The sequence below is a fragment of the Entelurus aequoreus genome, linkage group LG06, assembly GCF_033978785.1.
Source record: "Entelurus aequoreus isolate RoL-2023_Sb linkage group LG06, RoL_Eaeq_v1.1, whole genome shotgun sequence".
NCBI lineage: Eukaryota > Metazoa > Chordata > Actinopteri > Syngnathiformes > Syngnathidae > Entelurus > Entelurus aequoreus.
The window spans coordinates 67,253,080-67,277,624 of record NC_084736.1 but is presented as its reverse complement, the minus strand read 5'-3'; the positions used below and the strand labels follow the sequence as shown (position 1 = coordinate 67,277,624).

Genomic DNA, 24,545 nt, shown 5'->3' with positions numbered 1-24,545 from the left:
AAATGTGCTAGCTCGATGCTAATTTGGATATGCCATGTACATGCCACTGATTAGCATTAGCGATTTTATATGGCGATCTTTCAACACATCCAAATTTGGTTATCAAAACTACAAATAACATGTACATCACAATTAAACACCTGGTGTGTAATAAGTACAATACAAAGTATAAACACTTTGTAGGACTCAAAAAAGACGAGATTTACACAATCAAATTCATGGCAAAGACTACTTCCTGACTACAGCAACACGTGTTGGACAAACTGAAATAAATGCATACTTGTTAATGAGACTAAGAAGTGTAAAAAAACAAAATATAACAACCAGACAACACAATTATCACTGTTAAATGTTACATAGGAATAAATGTTATTATTAAATAAATTAACATACATTACCACATCGACCCAAACTAAAGTACTGGATACCAGTATTGATTATTAGTACCTATCATTAGTTAGTAATACATGACCAAGTCAGCTGTGTTCGCTTGTTTATGCTCCTGATTTTGCCAAAAAACATTCTCTCACTCAGCGTGACATCATACATTTTGTGTTTTTAAAACTTTAGCAGCATCTTGCTTATAGATTATGAGCGAATTGTCTGACCTTATTGACATTTAACTTGAGTAGCTCTAGTACACATATGTCAGAGTCAAGGCCCGCGGGCCATATCCGGCCCGCGAGAAGGTTTTTTACGGCCCTTGGGATGATCTTGATTTATTATTAGAACCGGCCCGCAGACCGCAGATCTTTTTTTTTTTTTTTTTTTTTTTTTTTTTTTTTAGACCGCAGATCTTTTACACGCACCAAGCGGATGCCGGTCCAAGGTTCCGAAAGGGGGCGAGCGGCCCGCCGGGACGCGCCTGCCGGCCGAAGGGCTGCAGCCCGGCCGTCAGTCGCGGAGCCCGCCGTGCCACGCGCGCCAAGGGGGCGGGCCGAAACCCGGCCCCGAGGCCCTGAGACTTCTGCTTTGTTTCCCCAAACCGCGCGTCACCGCCGGGCCCGCACCACCGTCGGGCTGCAGCCCGAGCGTCGGTGGCGGAACCCGTCATGTGCCGCGCGCGCCAAGCGGAGCGGGGGGGTCAAGCGGGCCGAAACCCGCAGGCCACCCCCTCACCACGAGGCCCTGAGACTTCTGCGTTTGACCCCTACGCGCGGCCCGTCGGGACGCGCCCGCCGTCAAGCCACGAGGGCCAGCCGTCGGGTCGCGGAGCCCGCCGTGCCACGCGCGCCAAGGGGCGGGCCAAAACCAGCGGGGGGTTTCGGGCACCCAACTCGCCTCCCTCCCACGGAGGGAGCAGGGGGGTTTAATGTGAACATTACTGTGCAATCACATATTTAGAGTTTTTACTCAATTCAAGTTTAAAAGTTAAAGTTTAATATTTGTTTTCACTGCATGTTACTTCTCCTTAAACAAAGTGTTGTTTTTGATGTATAGATTTTTGCACTTTATTTTATTGTATTTCAATTTAATTATATTTTAAAAATATTTCAGTTGAGTGGATGATAGAAAATTGCTATTATTGTTTTTTTCTTTGAAGTAAATTTAGCCCACTTTTGCTAAAATAGAAAATATAGGCTACTGATGGTGCCTTGAATACCGGTTTCTTTCATTTAATGTTCATGTTATGGGGATTTTTATATAAAGGAAATTTGTCTTTTGTGTCTGTTGAAAATTAAAGATTACTGACAGAGCCATAAGAAAATATTGCTTTATTTATCTGATCATATTGGAATATATTTGTTAGGTTTTCAGTAGGTTCAATTAGGTTCACTAGACTATATGCGTCATTTAAAAAATTTTCAATGAACATTCGAACAGTCCGGCCCTCGGCTTGTAGCTAAATTTTTTATTTGGCCCTCCGTCCATTTGACTTTGACACCCCTGCTCTAGTATGTACTGAATTCACCATGTGAATCAGTATTTTATTTTCGACAGAAAAATGGCAAATCCCGCTAATGTGGCAAAATGTATCCATAAACTTTCATGAATTTGTTTATATTTTATATCTGAGCAATTGTTGTATTGATTCCAAATGTTAATTTGTACAAGATGATGGGGCTGGCCCGTTTTCACTGATTCTTTTAAAAACCGCTGATTGGTATCAGAAAACAAGATGGTCAAGATATCACAGGTCGAATTAGTGCACATTTTTTTTCTCTAACAGTCCCAGTTTTCTTGAAAAAATTAAGAACTGTTTTATTATATTCATTGTTTCTAACCCCTATTGATCTTTAGGGACATTAAACACAATCTTAGTAAATGGTCATTTTCATAGATTTACCATTTTTCTCATAGCCATACAAGCAGGACCCCTGTAGATATAAATACTTCTACTTTGTTCTACTGTCTGATGCTTTCCTATTTTGGAGAGTTAAGTACTTCACTCTTTTTTCCCTCTCAGATCATAAAAACGGGCAGCATTTCATTGTTCCACAAATGGCTGACAGGTAAGCCAGTAAACACAGAGTTGTCTCAATAAATATGGTGCAGGAGTGTTTTTAGTGTGTTTAACTGCAAAGAGAGGCTGTTGCAATCACCACTAGCTGTATTTTGCTATGTGGTGACTTGTTGGAACTTGCTGAAACATCTACTGCAGTAGCAGATGTCAGTTCTTTCTATCTACAAATAAGTGACACCAAACCCCCATGAAGCTATTATAATCACATAAAAAGCCCAATTCATTAAAATGATATGTTTGGTCTTTTGTTTTGCATTCTGTTGATGGATAAGAAACATGTAAGTATTGATCAAAAGTCATATACTGTAGATGAATGTTTCACTTGACATTCTGGCAGCATGTTGAAAAATGACTGTCTCACTGTAGCAGTTTAGATTTATCGGAACTGGCCAAGGCAGCAAAGAAGAAGCTGCAGTCTGTAAGTGATAGTACATTACAGTACGTATTTCCGTTGTTTCTATTCTGTCATTAAAGTCTAGTTTCCTTTTTCTTATGCAGCTCAGTAATCATTTATTTGAGGAGCTAGCCATGGACGTGTATGATGAGGTGGATAGGCGAGAAACTGATGCAGGTAAAGAGTCATGCAGTGACAAATTGAGAGGGATTATGCTCTAAAGGTTTTGTACCTTTGCCTTAATTCGGGATTTTTAACATGGGGCCCAAATTTTCCTTAAATATTAGTAATCTTACTCTTGATTTTAATCGTGTGCAATAATTATATATAACCTACTGTTCAATAATTATATCTAACCTACTTACAGTTTACAACCTTATGTATGAATGATATGAAACCATGTGTTAATCACAAAAACTATTATTTAGTTACTACCAGCCGCACCCTTGTATAAGCCGCAGGGACCAGAACGAGGGGAAAAAGTAGCGGCTTATAGTCCGGAAATTACTGTAACCATATATACTGCATAAGAAGGGACTCAATAACTGTTGACATTCTTTTACACACAAACTAAATTATTAATGAGTATATTTCTTAAAGTGGTCATGTTATAATTGTTTTCCTACATTTAGTTTAGTGTATATTATTATTATTTTTATTATTTATTTAGTTTTCATTACATTGAGTCAGACCAAAGACTATAAAAATGGAACCTATTACCTCCCTGCTTGGCACTCAACATCAAGGGTTGGAATTGGGGGTTAAATCACCAAAAGCAGTGGTCCCCAACCACCGGACCGATTGGTACCGGGCCGCACAAGAAATTTAAAAAAAAGAAAAAAAAAAGTTTTTTATTTTTTATTTTTTTTATTAAATCAACATAAAAAACACAATATATAGATTATATATCAATATAGATCAATACAGTTTGCAGGGATACAGTCCACGATCACACATCTGTTATGTCTTTCATAATGATTGTAAACGATAAGCACAATTTTTAAAAAGTGCAGTTCCCTTTTAAAAAGAATAAAAGTGACTTGCAAAATAACTTCACTTAATCACAGGACAATTTGAATTCATAGCAAAATATAGCATTTTACGGGCCGCATAACTTCAAGTTTTGTTGAATGTAAAGGAAAGGAAAAAGTCTAGTCCAGTAAAGTCCAGTTAACTAAATTAGCACGAGGAAGTGTTCTGCTTTTGTCTCGCATATTAACATGTGTTTTTATGCACATTGATATTTAAGATAAAACTACTCTGGGTTAATTTCTTGTTTCTGACGCGCTCCTAAAGTGTGGTTAGCCACGCAGAACCACAGCGCCCTTGTGACAGAGACAACTGTGGTGCCGTTTCTTCCTGTCAATCCAGAGTATTCGTCCACAAGAAACCAGGTAAGTTAGCGTCAAAGCTTTATTTTTACGTTCGCATCCTGATCTCATAATGCTGAGACAACCCTCCTGCGCCTCTTATCTCAGGGACGCCAGAAACTTGCCAGATTTAATGCACATGAATTTGCAACTCTTGTGATTGACATACTAAGTGATGCAAAGCGGAGACAACGAGGGAATTCAGCAGCCAGCCCTAAAGGTGAGAACATGAAAACATATTTCCACAAATCAGCTCGACAATACAGTGGAGCCTCGATTTACGAAATTAATGGTTTTTGAATAAGGTTCATAAGTACAAACATTTGTATATTGAAGAAACAATGATTGATGGGTTCCAGCCTTGTCAAAAGTCCATATTTTTGTAAAAGATTGTACACTTTGAACACCATATAAAGCACATATTGTATATTAGGCCTGCAAAATTAATAGACATCGAATCGACATCAAGGTTTTAATTCATGCAATTATTAATTGCAAGAGGCGGAGATTTTTACATTTTTTCTCTCTCCTCCATCCTCGAATTGAATCAGAATGATCGAGCATTGTATCCTTAGCCTGCTGACCAATCAAAAGTTGTTAAAGAAAACAGTGCAGTGTGTTCTGCAGTCGATGTGCTAATAACAAACTGAAAAAAGTATTGCGTGACAGTGTAAAATGGCTGAAGGAACTTCAGCGTTGAAAACAGTTCAAGGTCTGTCGACTTAGTTCAAAACGAGTGGACGACAATGAGGCTACGACAAGCAGCCATGGACGTTGTAAACAAACATGGATGTATAGGTAAACCCAAAGATTTTAGAAAATAGATAATTGCATGTTGTTCCAATGTGTAGCTTCACACAAGAATATGTTGACAGTCTAAAAGTAAGATTGCTTATTTCACTCATCATTCTCACAGTTTTATGCACTTAAATTAATAAAATCTAAAAATTGCAAACCAAATCGCTATGGCAATTTTTGACAGAAAAATTGCAATTAGGTTTTTTTTAAATCCTGCAGGCCTAGTGTATATGTGTGCATCAACTATCTATTTAATAACAAAACCAAAACAAACAACTAGCTAAACTGTCCTCATTTCAGCCGCCCTGCCGACACGCACACACATTATCTCTAGTTCTGTGGTGCATTCACATCTTTCAAATGTAAAAACTTCCTAATTTCCCAACCAGGATTCTACAAAGATTAGGAATAACAAATAAAAATCAAGGGCATTCAATTGATCGCAACTGGACTGTTTAGTTTGTCTCAGAAGACGTTTTGCCTCTCATCCGAGTAGGCTTCATCAGTTCATGCTAATAGACTTAAATTGGTCAGATCTAGTCTAGCGGCTGGTGCCAAAACCCCAAATATTTATACTCCAAAACCAGGAGGGTGTGCCTGGGCAAGGATGGTTTCGCCCTATTGTAGTGAGAAAAACAATATAAATAATTTGGGGTTTTGGCACCAGCCGCTAGACTAGATCTGACCAATTTAAGTCTATTAGCATGAACTGATGAAGCCTACTCGGATGTGAGGAGAAACGACTTCCAAGACAAACCAAACAGTCCAGTTGCGATCGATTACATTCCCTGAGATGACAATGACCTGGATTAATGAGAACATTCATAGACAAATAAAATCCACTTTACCTTGTTGGTTGATTTTCTTGGTATGCAGGGGCAAGAGGCTGGTGGTCGTACAACGTTGTGTATACGCTTTGTAAACATTTTGTAAAAAGTCTTAAAAAAAACAACTTAAAAAGCACACAATGTAAAACTGAGCATTAACTGCAACACAGTTGAGCTGAGAGAGCACTGGCGAGCGATCAGCCCGCCCACAATATATGTGCTATTGTGGGATGCTCTGCGAGGCACACAATGAATGAAGGAAACGTTCGTACACTGAAACAAGCTTTGTACACCAAAGCATTTTTTTAAATTTGGTCCATGGTTCGTAAAGTGAAAAGTTTGTGCAATGAGTGGTTCGTAAATCGAGGTTCCACGGTATTATATTTTTGGGCAATTTCATGGTCAAAAATTTAGTTTGGCAGAGAATTTTCACTTCAACAGAAAGGGAAAGAATGCAAAACATGTTTTGTTGTAATTAAAAACCACATAATACTGGAATAATGGATCCCTCTCATGTTATTTACCATATGCATTGGTGCCTTACACCAGTCCCTGGTAGAACTCCAGCTTTATTTACATTCCCATCCTCCAAGTGTTATTATTATTATAGAGGTTTATTTGAAATAGGGACAGATACAAAAACATAGACATCTGAAACAGTTATCCGATGCATGCATCACAGTGTTTGTAGCCAAAGCTAATTTACAACACTTGTCCCCAACAACAACAACAACACAGATCCAACATCATTAAAATATGAAAATAAAAAATAGAGTGAGTTGATAATAATGATAATAGTAATAACACAGACAAAGTGCAAACTAGATAAAAGCCAATAATAATTAAAGCTGCAAGCAGCGTTGGACGGGTCCGCATTTTGGCAGGTGCTAGTCCTAGGTGTCCCAATACTTTTGTCCAGTGGTAGTCCTGAGTGAGACCTACATAGAGGTTTTTGTTTCGTGTCTCTACGATATTCGTACTGGGAGTTAGAGGAAGTTGTGTCTGAGTTCGCATTGTCATTATAGAGTATTGTGTGTAGAATTTTGAGGACAAAAAAGAAATAATTGCATTTTACGTTGTCATTATAGGCACCGGAGCAGCATCAGTGCAGCGGGTCTTTGAAGGCTCGTAAAACCCAAACGGTAGCACGTATCAAAAAGCCGTACAGAACTTTTAATCAGAAGGGTTCAATCTCTCTCCTGTAGCAGTTTGAAGCCGAAACGACAAACGCCCTCGGAGGATATAACGTTTGATGTTTGGTGACCGGTTGTAACAAAAATTATGTTTTGAAGGAGGAATAGCAAACTTCCTGTTGATTTTTGCTGAAGGATGTCAATCTATGAAATGTAGGTCTAGGCGAGACCTACATAGAGGTATTTGTTTCATGTTTCTAAGACGTTCCTACCGGAAGTTACAAGCAGTTTTGTCTGAGTTTTCCTCAGAGGAGCAGTTTTTTCTCTGTTTTTTTCAAAAATTATGTAGAGCACAATTTTGAGGTTTGGGGTTCGGTTTTTTTTTAGATCGCAATTTCCAACTGTCCCAATGTGTGTAAGAAGTTTGGTGAGTTTTGAAGTATTTTAAGGGGGTCAAATTAAAGGTCAAAGAGGCAAAAATTAGTGTTTTTAGTAATTTTTTGTGTTGAAGGGGAAATTGCCAACTTCCTGTTGGTTTTTGCCCGAGAATGTGTCATTATGAGTTGTAGGTCTAAGTGAGACCTACATACAGGTTTTTGTTTCATGTCTCTACGACCTTCCTGGTGGGAGTTACAGGCATTTTGTTTTTGTTTTTTCCTAGGGGGCGCTAGAGCGCAATTTTGATTTTTGGGGTTTGGTTTTTTGACTAAGTTGTTCTGGCCCACTTTTTGTATGTGTGTAAAAAATTTGGTGAGTTTTGAAGCATGTTAAGAGGGGGAAAAGTAGTGCGCAACGGTGCGGAATAATAATAATATAGAATAATAATAATAAAACCTTACAAATACAATAGGTTCCTTTGTAACCAGCAGAGGTGGGACCAAGTCATTGCTTTGCAAGTCACAAGTAAGTCTCAAGTCTTTGCCCTCAAGTCTCGAGTCAAGTCCCGAGTCAAGACAGGCAAGTCCCGAGTCAAGTCCAAAGTCAAGACTGGAAAGTCTCAAGTCAAGTCCCAAGTCCTGCATTTTGAATTTCGAGTCCTTTCAAGTCCTTTTAACCACAGACTAATATATTTACACAGATTGTGTATGCTTTTAAAACGCTGTATTTATTTATTAAAACAAGTGCATTTGAAATTGCAGGAAAAAAAATAGTGCTGACATTGCACTTCATAATAGCACTATTATCCAGTCATTTTAAACATTTAACTCATTCCTTTACAGAATAAACACATTTGAAAAAACAAGTGCAACTGTACTTATTTGCACAAAAGTGTTAACATTGTATTTCCTTGGCACATTGCATTGTAACTACCGGTAGTTCCACAGCAGTTTCTATCCTGTTCTTACCTTATCTCATTGATCTCATCTCATACTGTATGTGTGTTGATGTGTGCGTACATATGAAAAACATAACAAAAACATGAACAAAACAATGAACAGAGTTGTACTTTTTAGATGTCAGGGCCCTATGCAATATGTTCACATATTCTTAATATAGTATACATTTTAACTGACCTTTATTTGACTATGTTTGTGTTTTTGTAGGTGGCTAAAATACACGGTGCTGCTGATCGCCGTCTAACGTTACGTTACTGTGTGTGATACATTGACTAACGTAACGTTATGTATAGGTACCTCATGCAACCCTGCTTAAAAAAAATCACTTGACAAAAAGTATGAATAAGGTAGCGAACTGCAGTGGACGCAACATATTGCCGTGTTTGCAATGACGTTATAACCATAGACATCTTATAAGTAGACGCAGCATTGGCTGCTGTGACACGAGCAATTTGGCCGCCATCTTGAAGTGGTGATGAGGAGCCGGCGAGCAGCCTAAACTGACAGTTGACAGGTAGAAAACAAAGATGGTGTTCAGCGTTTTCCAACTCAAATGAGCGGACTGTTGAAAATAGAAATCGGGTGATTACTTGTCACAAGTAAGATTTAACATTAATGTACTATTGGTTGTATTTTATGAAAATAATATTACCACAGAGTTGAGAAGGAGCAAAGATCTTTAATATTTGTATGTGAAAATCACAAAGAAATCTTCTGGGGGAGGATGACCCCCCTACATGGGTTTGGTTTACAAACTTTCAGCCCCACCTAAAACAAAATTCACCAGCTGCCACTGATTATGATGCATTCTCATTTTAGGCAAAATATAAGACAATACTTTCTTAACAGTATAATTGTAACCAGGAATAAGTCTTCAAGTAACAATATTCAAATACTAACATTGTTGGGTAAGACAGAATTTGGTTTTATTCTGAATCCAGTGAAACAGATTGGTGGTTTTAGCTGATATAAAGACTTACAGGTGTTTATATATGTTTATGTTGAAGTATTTGGCAGACGCTTTTATCCAAAGCGACATACATAAAAAATACATATAAAACAATGACTGTAAACATGATCATTTAAGGGAAGAATGTAATACAAAATATCAATACAAAGTGTCAAGACAGAATAAACTCTCTGCTGCTGCAGCAACAGAGATACAGTCTATAAGATATATAGATATCTAATGTATTCATACATTGTTTATGTAGGATATACGCATGTATATATAACCTAATCATATTGTTTCTTCAATTTAAAAATAGCTGACCGTTTTTTTCCCCTTTCTCTGGGATTATATTCCCAGTTTTGATCTCGGACGTCTGGTCACTTATAGCGTATAAGAATATTATATTACTGTTAAGCAAACTATGAATAATAAAACATGCCAAAACATGTGTCCTTTATCATAGCTGCACATATAACAAAAAAGCGCGTGAAAATCAGTGGTATTCAGTGAGGTAAAATGAATTAAATGCGCTGACAGTTCATTGCTCCTGCCAAATGAATTGCACTAGTGGAGCGGATCACCACTCCAAGATGGCGGCCCCGCGTCTCGTCTGCGCCTGTAGGCAGTAGCGCGCGATGCTGCGTACCCTTATACGATGTCTATGGTTATAACGTTAGCAGTGAGTTTACAGCCTCACTGATTTAACTACACAGCAAATAAAAGTCACGTTACTTAGCCAATAAACGTTAGCTACCATTCAAAACTTACCCTTCTTTGTGCATCTTCAAATGTCGAACGAAGTTGGAAGTTGTTACGTCTCCGTCTATAATATTCGAACTGCATGATTTGCATAGGGCTATTCGTTTTTTGTTGACCGAGTCGTAGTTTTAATACCCGAACGAAATTAACTTTGGCATAATTGTTTCTCACTGCCGCATTGTTTGACAATTCTTCTTCATTGGTTGTCCTGCAATTTGATTGGATGAGAGCTGTGGGATGAAAACGGCGTAGATCTAATTTGATTGGCTGTTGTACTGAGAGCACACCAGCTGACAGGAACAACACGCTGATAGACACAGACGAAGAAAAGGAAAAATACGGAGCGGCGCGCTCCCAAATAACTTTTTAATCTTTGGGTTTTGGGGAAATTAGCAAGTCATGTCAAGTCAAAAGGCTCAAGTCCAAGTGAAGTCACAAGTCATTGATGTTAAAGTCTAAGTCGAGTTGCAAGTCTCTTTACATTTTGTCAAGTCGAGTCCAAAGTCATCAAATTCATGACTCGAGTCTGACTCGAGTCCAAGTCATGTGACTCGAGTCCACACCTCTGGTAACCAGTACAAAGGACTCCCTATGGGAGTCCTTTGTACAGGGTACAGGGCGGACCCTAATAATAATAACACAGACAAAGTGCAGACTAGATAAAAACCAATTAGTAAAAATGACTAAAAACTAAACATGGGAACACGATTGTTGCTCAACTAGCCATAATTTTGTTTGTTTTTTGAAAGTGACAAGTGCAGGTATACTTTTCAAAGTGTCCGGTAAAGAGTTCCATAGTTGTGGTCCTTTTATTGAAAAGGCAGTCTGGGCAAAAGATGTTCTACGGAATGGAACACAACAGTTGCCTTTTGACACTGCTCGGGTGGTAGATCTGGTACCACTTTGCAGTCTTGTAATTGCCTTGCAGAGCAATTGGGGAGCAGAGTTATGCAAGCATTCAAAAACCAGTTTGACTGTGTGTAACAAAATAAAATTGGTAAAACTTAAAATATTGTATTTGGTTAAAATTTGGCAATGATGATATCGTATACTCTTCTTGTCTAGAACTTTCAAGGTGCGGTTATAAAGACACTCGATGGTCTTGATTGATGACTGGTGTGCCTGGGACCATGTGGTTAAGCCATAAGATATGTGTGACAGAATCATTGCATTCATAAAAGTAAAAGCACAGCTAAGAGTTAAGCAGTGTCTTATAATCTTAAAACAGCCTAGGTTTGCCTTCAGGGTTTTACACATCTTCTTAATGTGACTTTTAAAATTCAGCTGATAGTCTATGATTATGCCCAAATATTTGACTTCAGGTACTTGTTCAATGACCTCCTCATTCATTTTTATATTCAGGTTTGTTTGAGGTAGCTTTTTTATGGAGAAGCAGACAGAGTTAGTCTTTTTAGTGTTTAGGGTTAAACAGGATGACTCCAGCCAAGATGCTATTTTGTCTAATTGAGCATTTAACTTCTCAGCAACTAGAGTACAGGTCTTACCTGATGTATATACCACTGTGTCAACCGCATACATCTGTAAATCTATATCTGTGCATACATCTGGTAGGTCATTGATGTATAGACTGAATAGTATAGGTCCCAAGACACTACCCTGAGGTATCCCTGTTTCTATTTTGCGGAAGGAAGATCTCACATTATTAATGTTGACACATTGTTCACGGCCCTTTAGATATGACTCAAACCAGGACAATGACTGTTTGGATAAATTGAATTTAGTTAGTTTTGAAATTAAAATGTCATGATTGACTGTATCAAATGCTTTTTTTAAGTCTAGAAATACTGCACCGACCACCTGTCCCTTGTCAAGAGAATGTTTGATCCTTTCAGTTAAAAAACAAGTGGCAGATTCTGTAGAATGGTTACGTCTGAATCCGAATTGTAGGGGAGTCAAAATGTGATTTGTCTCAAGGTGGGGCATTAGTTGTTCCGAAACAATCTTCTCCAGGACTTTAGATAAAACTGGAAGAAGGCTGATAGGTCTATAGTTAGATGTCATTCCAGCATCACCAGATTTTAAAAGTGGTATTACCTGTGCAGTTTTCCATCCATCTGGGAATTGCCCAGTTTTAATGGAAATATTAATAAGATGGGTAAGAGGCTGTTGAACTTATTTGAATCGGTAAAAAACTCCCAATATGTCTACGGTACTTGTAAATTTCAGACAACGTGGAACTTATCCTGAAGAACATGTCTGCCAAGCCAAGTGATAGCCAGGATAATGACCAGCCTGACTATGACAGTGTGGCGTCTGATGAGGATACGGACCAAGATCTCCCTTCTAGTAAAGGAGATAGGACTAAGGTAATGTGGGCCTGCTCTTTCAAATTGAAACGTCACAGCTAGACATGGGTATCGTTAAGTTTTAACTGATACTAATACCAAATCGGTACTTTGAAAACAATGCCTGTGCTTGAGTGGTGCCTGAACTGGTACTTTAAAAATGTCAAATTTTTATGAAAAAAATAAAATAAAATAAACCTATTTATAGGTTTGGAATTTTGTGACTTTCAAGTTGAACAGACATTTAAATACTTCAGTTATATGAATTAAATGATAACTAAATAAGAAATTCAATAATAAGAAACAAAATCCATGACACATTGTTATAAACAGTGTGCAGCGGCAATATTTATGGATCTAACTAAAGCATTTGACACAATTAATCACAACATTTTATTCAAAAAATTAAAACGGTATGACATCAAGAGTTGGTCTTGAACTGTGTAAGAAGATACTTAACCTACAGGAAACAATACATGAAGCTAGGCAAACACACATCTACAACGCTAAACATATCCTGTGGCGTACCACAGGGATCAGCATTGGGACCAAAATTGTTCAATCTTTCTATAAATGACATTTGTAAAGTTACAAAAGACTTAAAGTTAGTGTTATTTGTAGACTATATAACTGAGTTTTGTTCAGGAGAGAACACACAGAAGCTAATACAAATAATTACCTCCTTGCTTGGCACTCAGCATCAAGGGTTGGAATTGGGGGTTAAATCACCAAAAATTATTCCCGGGCGTAGCCACCGCTGCTGCTCACTGCTCCCCTCACCTCCCAGGGGGTGATCAAGGGTGATGGGTCAAATGCAGAGAAACATTTTAACCACACCTAGTGTGTGTGTGACAATCATGGGTACTTTAACTTAATAACAGAAGAAATTAATAGATTAAGGAGATGGTTGGACAAAAACAGACTATCCTTAAACCTCAGTAAAACTAAAATAATGCTATTTGGCAACAGTAGTAGAGAAAGTCAAAAACAAATAGACAGAGCAGACATTGAAAGAGTAAATGAAAACACATTTTTGGTGTAATAATAGATGATAAAATTAACTGGAAATCTCATATAAAAATATACAACATAAGGTGGCAGAAATACTGTACATCAATAAATGAATAAATCACTCAATATACTCTACTGCTCGACAGTGTTACCATATCTGAGTTATTGTGCAGATATATTAGGAAATAACTACGAAAGTACGCTTCATTCACTAACTGTGTTACAAAAGAGGTCAGTTAGAATAATACATAATGTTGGATATAGGTAACATTCAAACCCTTTATTTATTGAATCAAAAATATTGAAATTCAACCATATCGTGAAATTGCAAACAGCCAAAAGTATGTACAAAGCAAACTAAAACCTGCGACCTATTAATGTACAACAATTCTTCTCAACAACAGAGGAGAAATACAACCTCAGAGAAAACATTTTTACATAAAAAAATTGTACGCACTAACAACACTTAAAACCTTTAGTATATCAGCATGTGGAATTAAATTATGGAATGGATTAAGTAAAGAAATCAAACAATGTACTAAAATGATCCAATTTAAGAAACTATTTGAACTCAGTGTTTACAAAGTACAAAGAAGAACCATGATAAACATTTTGAACTCATTGATAATCTTATTCATCTCACCATATGAAATACAACTTACTTCACTATTTATTTATTTATTTTTACATTTTATTATTTATGGAATATATTGTGAACAAATTGAGAACAGGAAGTGAACAAAAGTGTTAGCTATTACTATGAAATGGGACAGGGGTGGGATTAAATGAACTCTGCTTCTTCTTACTCCTTTTCGAACATGTTGAAAAGAGAAACTGGAAATTGTGATGCATCATGTTGTAATTGTATGCATGTTCAAAAATAAACTCCAACCATAAACCATATAATTATTGCGGTAATAGAGAACGTGCAAAAAAACGAACTACATGTCCATCCATCCATCCATCTTTTTCCGCTTATCCGAGGTCGGGTCGCGGGGGCAGCAGCCCAAGCAGGGAAACCCAGACTTCCCTCTCCCCAGCCACTTCGTCCAGCTCTTCCCGGGGGATCCCGAGGCGTTCCCAGGCCAGCCGGGAGACATAGTCTTCCCAACGTGTCCTGGGTCTTCCCCGTGGCCTCCTACCGGTCGGACGTGCCCTAAACACCTCCCTAGGGAGGCGTTCGGGTGGCATCCTGACCAGATGCCCGAACCACCTCAACTGGCTCCTTTCGATGTGGAGGAGCAGCGGCTTTACTTTGAGCTCCCCCCGGATGGCAGAGCTTCTCACCCTATCTCTAAGGGAGAGCCCCGCCACCCGGCGGAGGAAACTATTTCGGCCGCTTGTACCCGTGATCTTGTCCTTTCGGTCATAACCCAAAGCTCATGACCATAGGTGAGGATGGGAACGTAGATCGACCGGTAAATTGAGAGCTTTGCCTTCCGGCTCAGCTCCTTCTTCACCACAATGGATCGATACAGCGTCCGCATTACTGAAGACGCCGCACCGATCCGCCTGTCGATCTCACGATCCACTCTTCCCTCACTCGTGAACAAGACTCCAAGGTACTTGAACTCCTCCACTTGGGGCAGGGTCTCCTCCGCAACCCGGAGATGGCACTCCACCCTTTTCCGGGCGAGAACCATGGACTCTGACTTGGAGGTGCTGATTCTCATCCCATTCGCTTCACACTCAGCTGCGAACCGATCCAGCGAGAGCTGAAGATCCTGGCCAGATGAAGCCATCAGGACCACATCATCTGCAAAAAGCAGAGACCTAATCCTGCAGCCACCAAACCAGATCCCCTCAACGCCTTGACTGCGCCTAGAAATTCTGTCCATAAAAGTTATGAACAGAATCTGTGACAAAGGGCAGCCTTGGCGGAGTCCAACCCTCACTGGAAACGTGTCCGACTTACTGCCGGCAATGCGGACCAAACTCTGGCACTGATCATACAGGGAGCGAACCGCCACAATCAGACAGTCCGATACCCCATACTCTCTGAGCACTCCCCACAGGACTTCCCGAGGGACACGGTCGAATGCCTTCTCCAAGTCCACAAAACACATGTAGACTGGTTGGGCAAACTCCCATGCACCCTCAAGGACCCTGCCGAGAGTATAGAGCTGGTCCACAGTTCCACGACCAGGACGAAAACCACACTGTTCCTCCTGAATCCGAGGTTCGACTATGCGGCGTAGCCTCCTCTCCAGCACACCCGAATAGACCTTACCGGGAAGGCTGAGGAGTGTGATCCCACGATAGTTAGAACACACCCTCCGGTTCCCCTTCTTAAAGAGAGGAACCACCACCCCGGTCTGCCATCCAGAGGTACCGCCCCCGATGTCCACGCGATGCTGCAGAGTCTTGTCAACCAAGACAGCCCCACAGCATCCAGAGCCTTAAGGAACTCCGGGCGGATCTCATCCATCCCCGGGGCCTTGCCACCGAGGAGCTTTTTAACTACCTCAGCAACCTCAGCCCCAGAAATAGGAGAGCCCACCACAGATTCCCCAGGCACTGCTTCCTCATAGGAAGACGTGTTGGTGGGATTGAGGAGGTATTCGAAGTATTCCCTCCACCGATCCACAACATCCGCAGTCGAGGTCAGCAGAACACCATCCTCACCATACACGGTGTTGATAGTGCACTGCTTCCCCTTCCTGAGGCGGCGGATGGTGGTCCAGAATCGCTTCGAAGCCGTCCGGAAGTCGTTTTCCATGGCTTCCCCGAACTCCTCCCATGTCCGAGTTTTTGCCTCCGCGACCGCTGAAGCCGCACACCGCTTGGCCTGTCGGTACCTGTCCGCTGCCTCAGGAGTCCTATGAGCCAAAAGAACCCGATAGGACTCCTTCTTCAGCTTGACGGCATCCCTCACCGGTCCACCAACTGGTTCTAGGATTACCGCCACGACAGGCACCAACTAGGTCCAGTGGCCATGGATGAAGTGCTGGCTGTCCAGAGCCGGGACCCCGGGTGGACCACTAGCCTGTGCATCGGTTGGGGACATCTCTGCGCTGCTGACCCGTCTCCGCTCGGGATGGTTTCCTGTTGGCCCCGCTGTGGACTGGACTCCCGCTGATGTGTTGGATCCACTGTGGACTGGACTTTCACAATGTTATGTCAGACCCACTCGACATCCGTTGCTTTCGGTCTCCCCTAGAGGGGGGGGGTTACCCACATATGCGGTCCTCTCCAAGGTTTCTCATAGTCATTCACCGACGTCCCACTGGGGTGAGTTTTTCCTTGCCCGTATGTGGGCTCTGTACCGAGGATGTCGTTGTGGCTTGTACAGCCCTTTGAGACACCTGTGATTTAGGGCTATATAAATAAACATTGATTGATTGATTGAACTACCTTGCGGCCACAGCTCCAATCAGCCGCCTCGACAATAGAGGCGCGGAACATGGTCCATTCGGACTAAATGTCCAGCACCTCCCTCGTGACATGTTCAAAGTTCTTCCGGAGGTGGGAATTGAAACTCTCTCTGACAGGAGACTGCCAGACGTTCCCAGCAAACCCTCACAATGCGTTTGGGCCTGCCAGGTCTGTCCGGCATCCTCCCCCACCATCACAGCCAACTCACCACCAGGTGGTGATCGGTAGAAAGCTCCGCCCCTCTCTTCACCCGAGTGTCCAAAACATGAGGCCGCAAATCCGACGACACAACTACAAAGTCGATCTTGATAAAAACAGGGAACCCAGATTTCCCTCGCCCGGACGCGGGTCACCGGGGCCCCCCCTCTGGAGCCAGGCCCGGAGGTGGGGCACGATGGCGAGCGCCCAGGCCTGTCCCCATGGGGCCCGGCCGGTCACAGCCCGAAGAGGCAACGTGGGTCCCCCCTCCAATGGGCTCACCACCCATAGCAGGGGTCATAGAGGTCGGGTGCGAAGTGAGCTGGGCGGCGGCCGAAGGCAGGGCACTTGGCGGTCCGATCCTCGGCTACAGAAGCTAGCTCTTGGGACGTGGAACGTCACCTCGCTGGGGGGGAAGGAGCCTGAGCTAGTGCGCGAGGTGGAGAAGTTCCGGCTAGACATAGTCGGACTCACTTCGACGCACAGCAAGGGCTCTGGAACCAGTTCTCTCGAGAGGGGCTGGACTCTCTTCCACTCTGGCGTTGCCGGCAGTGAGAGGCGACGGGCTGGGGTGGCAATTCTTGTTGCCCCCCGGCTCAGAGCCTGCATGTTGAAGTTCAACCCGGTGGACGAGAGGGTAGCTTCCCTCCGCCTTCGGGTGGGGTAACGGGTCCTGACTGTGGTTTGCGCTTACGCGCCAAACCGCAGCTCAGAGTACCCACCCTTTTTGGACTTGCTCAAGGGAGTACTTGAGAGTGCTCCCCCGGGTGATTCCCTCGTTCTACTGTGGGACTTCAACGCTCATGTTGGCAGCGACAGTGAAACCTGAACTAAATGTCAATACTCATAATTCCGGGGGTTTTTGAATGTAACCTTGCTTGCTATATTTGTCATATAATGCGTAATGAAGAAGTTCTGTGTTGTTGTAGCGACTACATTTGCATTTGAAAATATGGGAAATCCTAATTCTTATTCTCATCACAAATCACTGTACATCAGTGGTTCTCAAACTTTTTTTGTCATCCCCCACTTTGGACAAGGGGGAGTTTTCAAGCCCCACCTGCCCCCATCGCCCCAACAGAACGCTAATGCCAAGCTTAACATTTTCAAATTTATCGAACATCAAGTAACATCAAGTTTTATACATTCAAACTCAATAACATAAAATAAAATCAAGTTCAATAATAAATAAAATAACTGTGCAGCTGTGGTATAACTTGCATCAAGTTCAATATCAAATAAAATAACTTGCATCAATTCAATAATAAATAAAACAAAAGTGTTATAACTTGCATCAAGTTCAATAATAAATCAAAAAAAGTGCTATAACTTGCATCAAGTTCAATAATAAATCAAATAAAAGTGTTATAACTTGCATCAAGTTCAATAATAAATCAAATAACTTGCATCAAGTTCAATAATAAATAAAACAAAAGTGTTATAACTTGCATCAAGTTCAATAATAAATAAAACAAAAGTGTTATAACTTGCATCAAGTTCAATAATAAATCAAAAAAAGTGTTATAACTTGCATCAAGTTCAATAATAAATCAAATAAAAGTGTTATAACTTGCATCAAGTTCAATAATAAATAAAACAAAAGTGTTATAACTTGCATCAAGTTCAATAATAAATCAAAAAAAGTGTTATAACTTGCATCAAGTTCAATAATAAATCAAATAAAAGTGTTATAACTTGCATCAAGTTCAATAATAAATCAAATAACTTGCATCAAGTTCAATAATAAATGAAAATAAAAGTGCCACTTTGCAATCTTTGCCAAAAAAAGGAGGACAGGGCAAGTGAACATGAGTTTTACAGTATCAATCAATCAATCAATGTTTATTTATATAGCCCCAAATCACAAGCGTCTCAAAGGGCTGCACAAGCCACAACGACATCCTCGGTACAGAGCCCACATACGGGCAAGGAAAAACTCACCCCAGTGGGACGTCGGTGAATGACTATGAGAAACCTTGGAGAGGACCGCATATGTGGGTAACCCCCCCCCCCTCTAGGGGAGACCGAAAGCAATGGATGTCGAGTGGGTCTGACATAACATTGTGAAAGTCCAGTCCACAGTGGATCCAACACATCAGCGAGAGTCCAGTCCACAGCGGGGCCAACAGGAAACCATCCCGAGCGGAGACGGGTCAGCAGCGCAGAGATGTCCCCAACCGATGCACAGGCTAGTGGTCCACCCGGGGTCCCGACTCTGGACAGCCAGCACTTCATCCATGGCCACCGGACCTATGCAACTCCCCTTCGCAAGGGACAGGGGAGAAGAGGAGAGAAGAAAAGAAACGGCAGATCAACTGGTCTAAAAAAGGGGGGTCTATTTAAAGCAGGGGTGGGCAATTAATTTTTACCGGGGGCCGCATGAGCAACCCGAGCACTGCTGGAGGGCCACACCGACAATATTTCAATTAAATTTTGCTCAAATTATTTTTGATATACCGTAAGATAGATAATAATAATATTTTCATTTAACCTAACTTATCTTTATACAAAAGCAGATGGCTTTTGATGGTTTAATTTTTAACACTTTCTTACACAACACTTCCTGATGTATATTACAATACAAAAATTTCAATTTCTGTCACTTCATCCTGCATCCTCTTTGTTGTGAACGTAGCACGCCTGTAAGGTGATTGGCGAAGAAGGAAGAAGCGTTGCTGTTGCGGAAATGAGGAGTGAGGATTGGTTTTCTTTTTGGAAAGAACGAGATAAGTTGAGCTGTGTTAGTATAGGTTACTCAATAAAAGTTTAAAAAGAGCGTCAGGCTTGGTGTGCACTTCTTCTGGACGCTACAATTGATGTCACAAGTGGGATGAAATGCCTCCCAGTTCGCCTTGCCATCAAACCTGGGAGTCTTCATTGAGGGCGGAATTCCCCCCGTGGCAAGCAGCGTGGCTGCACCTGTAAACGCTCTCTCTCTCTCTCTCTCTCTCTCTCTCTCTCTCTCTCTCTCTCTCTCTCTCTCTCTCTCTCTCTCTCTCTCTCGCTCTCTCTCTCTCTCTCTCTCTCTCTGTCTCTCTGTCTCTCTCTCTCTTTGCGGCGAGCTCCTCACGTGGCACGTACCTCCCGATGACGTAGCACACAAACAGTGCAGTATGCGCAAAGTTTTACTTCTGACACCAATTGTAGCGTCCAGAAGAAGTGCACACGAAGTCTGACGCTCTTTTTAAACTTTTATTGAGCAAGCTATACTAACACAGCTCAACATATCTCGTTCCTTCCACACGCACTTCTCCTCACTTCTCATTTACGCAACTCAAGAAGACAACATCTACTTCATCAGGTCGTTACACTATATTCTTTAAACACAGCAACGTGTGTACCACAAATAAGCACACTGCTTTACCTTTACTTGGCAGTCCATGTCTTTTTTAAAACACGCCATTCGTCATCAACTTTTCTCTTTTTAGCGTCTCGGGGATAACCGGGCATCACTTGTCGCTGTGCGCCTTCCCTCACAGGACATACGCACATATAACACTTTTCAAAATAAAAGCCGCACAGTTGTATTGCACGCACGACAACGATGTTTTTTATTTATTTATTTTGTATTTGTGATTGCCGCTGCGCGCACGTAATACAAATAACGCTTTTCAAAACAAAAGCAGCACCGTTGTATTGCACACTCGAAATAGATACTTTTAAAAATTTATTTTGTAATTTATAATTGGCCTCACGCGGGCCGGACAGGGACGTACAAAGGGCCGGATGCGGCCCGCGGGCCGCAGAATGCCCAGGTCTGATTTAAAGGCTAGATTATACAAATGAGTTTTAAGATGGGACTTAAATGCTTCTACTGAGGTAGCATCTCTAACTGTTACCGGGAGGGCATTCCAGAGTGCTGGAGCCCGAATAGAAAACGCTCTATAGCCCGCAGACTTTTTTTTGGCTCTGGGAATCACTAATAAGCCGGAGTTCTTTGAACGCAGATTTCTTGTCGGGACATATGGTACAATACAATCGGCGAGATAGGCTGGAGCTAAACCGTGTAGTATTTTATATGTAAGTAGTAAAACCTTAAAGTCGCATCTTAAGTGCACAGGAAGCCAGTGCAGGTGAGCCAGTATAGGCGTAATATGATCAAACTTTCTTGTTTTTGTCAAAAGCCTTGCAGCCGCATTTTGTACCAACTGTAATCTTTTAATAGGGAGACCCGAAAATAATACGTTACAGTAATCGAGACGTAACGAACGCATGAATAATGATCTCAGCGTCGCTAGTGGACAAGATGGAACGAATTTTAGCGATATTACGGAGATGAAAGAAGGCCGTTTTAGTAACACTCTTAATGTGTGACTCAAACGAGAGAGTTGGGTCGAAGATAATACCCAGATTCTTTACCGAGTCGCCTTTTGTAATTGTTTGGTTGTCAAATGTTAAGGTGGTATTATTAAATAGATGTTGGTGTCTAGCAGGACCGATAATCAGCATTTCCGTTTTCTTAGCGTTGAGTTGCAAAAAGTTAGCGGACATCCATTGTTTAATTTCATTAAGACACGCCTCCAGCTGACTACAATCCGGCGTGTTGGTCAGCTTTAGGGGCATGTAGAGTTGAGTGTCATCAGCATAACAGTGAAAGCTAACACCGTACTTGCGTATGATGTCACCCAGCGGCAGCATGTAAATACTAAAGAGTGCAGGGCCAAGAACCGAACCCTGGGGAACTACGCACGTTACCTTGACATAGTCCGAGGTCACATTGTTATGGGAGACGCACTGCATCCTGTCAGTAAGATAAGAGTTAAACCAAGACAAGGCTAAGTCTGACATACCAATACGTGTTTTGATACGCTCTAATAAAATATTATGATCGACGGTATCGAAAGCGGCGCTAAGATCAAGAAGCAGCAACATAGATGACGCATCAGAATCCATCGTTAGCAATAGATCATTAGTCATTTTTGCGAGGGCTGTCTCCGTAGAGTGATTTGCCCTGAAACCGGATTGAAAAGGTTCACAGAGATTGTTAGTCACTAAGTGTTCATTTAGCTGCTGTGCAACAATTTTTTCGAGAATTTTGGAAATAAACGGAAGGTGGGAGACCGGTCGGTAGTTTACCATGAGGTCAGGATCGAGGTTAGGTCTTTTGAGCAGAGGATGAATAACCGCTTTTTTGAATGCTAGGGGAACAGTGCCGGAGGAAAGTGATAAGTTTATAATATTTAACACTGATGGACCTAATAATACAAACAGTTCCTTGATAAGTTTCCCAGGAAGTGGGTCAAGTAAACATGTTGTTTGTTTTATCCCACTTACACGCTGTAATAATTCCTCTAATGTTATTTCATCAAAAATAGAGAGACTATTTTGGAGGGCAGTGTCCGTCGTATATACAGTCGTATTTGTGTTAATAGAACCCAGTTGTAGCTGGGATGCGTTGTCTTTAATCTCCTTTCTAATGAGTTCAATTTTCTTATTAAAGAAATTCATAAAATCATCTGCCGAGTGGGTGGAGCTACTGGGAGGAGTCCCTTGTTGGGTTAGCGATGCTACTGTACTAAACAGAAATTTAGGATCGTTTTTGTTGAGGCGGATGAGATTTGAGTAGTATTTAGCTTTAGCTAAGGTAAGTATGCGTTTATAAGTTATTAAACTATCACTCCATGCTTGATGGAAAACCTCAAGTTTAGTCGCGCGCCATTTGCGTTCCAGTTTTCTACATGATAATTTATGAGCTCTAATTTCTTCTGTAAACCATGGGGTGCGCCTTTTAGGGGCCCTTTTTTGCTTTAGCGGTGCTATACTCCAGCATTAGTGGCTGCAATGAGCCTGTTTTGCACTGCACAGCTTTTCAAATCGGGGTTGCAGGCTTGACACTGCCACTGTTAAAACCTCATTGAATTCGGGGCTGAGCTGCCTTGACGCGAGTGTTTCCCGGTGAATGACACATTGTGTCCAATGCGCATTTGGCGCAACCCTCTATTAGAGCCTGCAGCCCGTTTCTTGACTTTGCCATGCGCGCCATCAGAGCAAAAGCCCACACAGTTTTCCCATTTAAGGTCGTGTTCTTTGAGGAAACTGTCCATTATCTTGAACAGCTCATCAGCAGTGGCTCTATTTTTTATGTGTTTGCAAAACAGCAAATCCTCGCACAGTGACTCGCCATTCACAAAGCTTCCGCTTAGCCCCGCCCCATTAGTTACTGTTGCTGTCTGTCAAACTTTCGCTCCTACCTAGAAATGTAAAGCATACAGGAAAAATAAGTAATTTACATTTATCTATATAGCGGATTTCACAGACAGAATCACAAAGTGATTTCCAGTGTGTATAGAAAATGAAAGCATAGTAAAAAAAAAAAATCAAAGAATATAATAATAAAAAAATAAAAAAAATCAAAGAGAAATTTCCTCCCGTTCCTCACGCCCCACCTGTCATGTCTCTATTCCCCACCAGTGGGGCGCGCCCCACACTTTGAGAAACGCTGCTGTACATCAATTAAAAAAAAAATAAAAAAATATATATATTTTTTTTTTTTGTGTGTTTTTTTTGTTTGTTTTTTTGTTTTATATATATTTATATCCAGTTTCTGGATTTAGTACAATACGTGGCCCACCACGTCATTTAATGTGGTGCGCTTCGTCATTATATGTGGCATTTTGAAAGGCTAGAAATGATAAAGCACTTTCTGGCTAAATGTACTGCATGCAACTGCATATTTTCTACAATGTAATAGTATCTGAACATGCAACAAGATGTTCCCAGCATTTTTATTTTTGGTTATCAAAAATAAATACTAAAATATCTGCTCGTCTCCTTGACTTACAATTTTAAAACAAGTTATCCTTCGAGCTGTTAGCTATTAAAATTGCGTAACAACGCTATAATAGGTTTTTATCATGCTTTCGACAGAGCCTGGACTCTGACCTCTCTGATGGACCTATCACCATGCATGAGTACCTGGAGGTAAAGAACGCACTCTCGGCCTCCGAAGCCAAGATCCAGAATCTCCTGAAAGCTAACAGCAACCTGAGTGATGAGCTGCGGCTGATGCAGAAAAAGGTATCCGCCGGGCTCCAACAATAAGATCACTAACAACATCAAGTGGCCGGGACTGAGTAAGGCAGGTGGATTGGTGTTGGGAGGGTCACAGTGGCCCAGCCTGTGCCTCGTAATTATGGCGTGGCTACATGACAAGGTAGGCTGCTGTGACACCCTGCTGGTCCACCCTCTGTCGGCCAGCATGCTCACTTGTACTCACCAGAAGGGGAGATCACTCCAGTTCATTTCACAATCCTTTATTATTCAACATCCTGTCACATGTTACTAACAAGCATGATTTTACCAAAAAAAATGCATGTTTTTTGTTTGTTTTGTTTTGATCCTGTAGATAGGTCATAATATCTTCAATTGTATGTGTGTGCCTTGCTTCATCACATAAACTGTGTGCTAAAAGTAATATTTTGGAGATGTTTAGTACATATGGTTGCATTGTTTGACATATGGTTTACAAATGGTTCATGATAATGTACTTAAGTATAAATCATTGTACCTACAGTACTATACATACATGGAAGCAACATGCTGCTCTCATACAGTTAAATAGCTTTAACAAGCAATTTTGAAATTATTTAGGCTGCATATTTCACAGTTTACTATTTTTGTT

The 24,545-nt window shown here is 41.2% G+C and overlaps 1 protein-coding gene across 6 annotated transcripts in view; it reads left to right on the top strand.

The window, feature by feature from the left end:
* Positions 1–24,545, top strand: part of git2a (G protein-coupled receptor kinase interacting ArfGAP 2a) — a 63,612-nt gene that overhangs the window by 16,451 nt on the left and 22,616 nt on the right. For 5 of the 6 annotated variants that reach the window (XM_062051281.1, XM_062051275.1, XM_062051279.1 and 2 more), the window contains exons 8-14: positions 2,408–2,453; positions 2,831–2,882; positions 2,963–3,035; positions 4,155–4,252; positions 4,337–4,448; positions 12,222–12,361; positions 23,792–23,941. In XM_062051281.1, coding sequence (XP_061907265.1) covers positions 2,408–2,453; positions 2,831–2,882; positions 2,963–3,035; positions 4,155–4,252; positions 4,337–4,448; positions 12,222–12,361; positions 23,792–23,941 — 671 coding nt within the window. The remainder of the gene's footprint in view (positions 1–2,407; positions 2,454–2,830; positions 2,883–2,962; positions 3,036–4,154; positions 4,253–4,336; positions 4,449–12,221; positions 12,362–23,791; positions 23,942–24,545) is intronic. The other variant, XM_062051276.1, reaches the window with a different exon arrangement.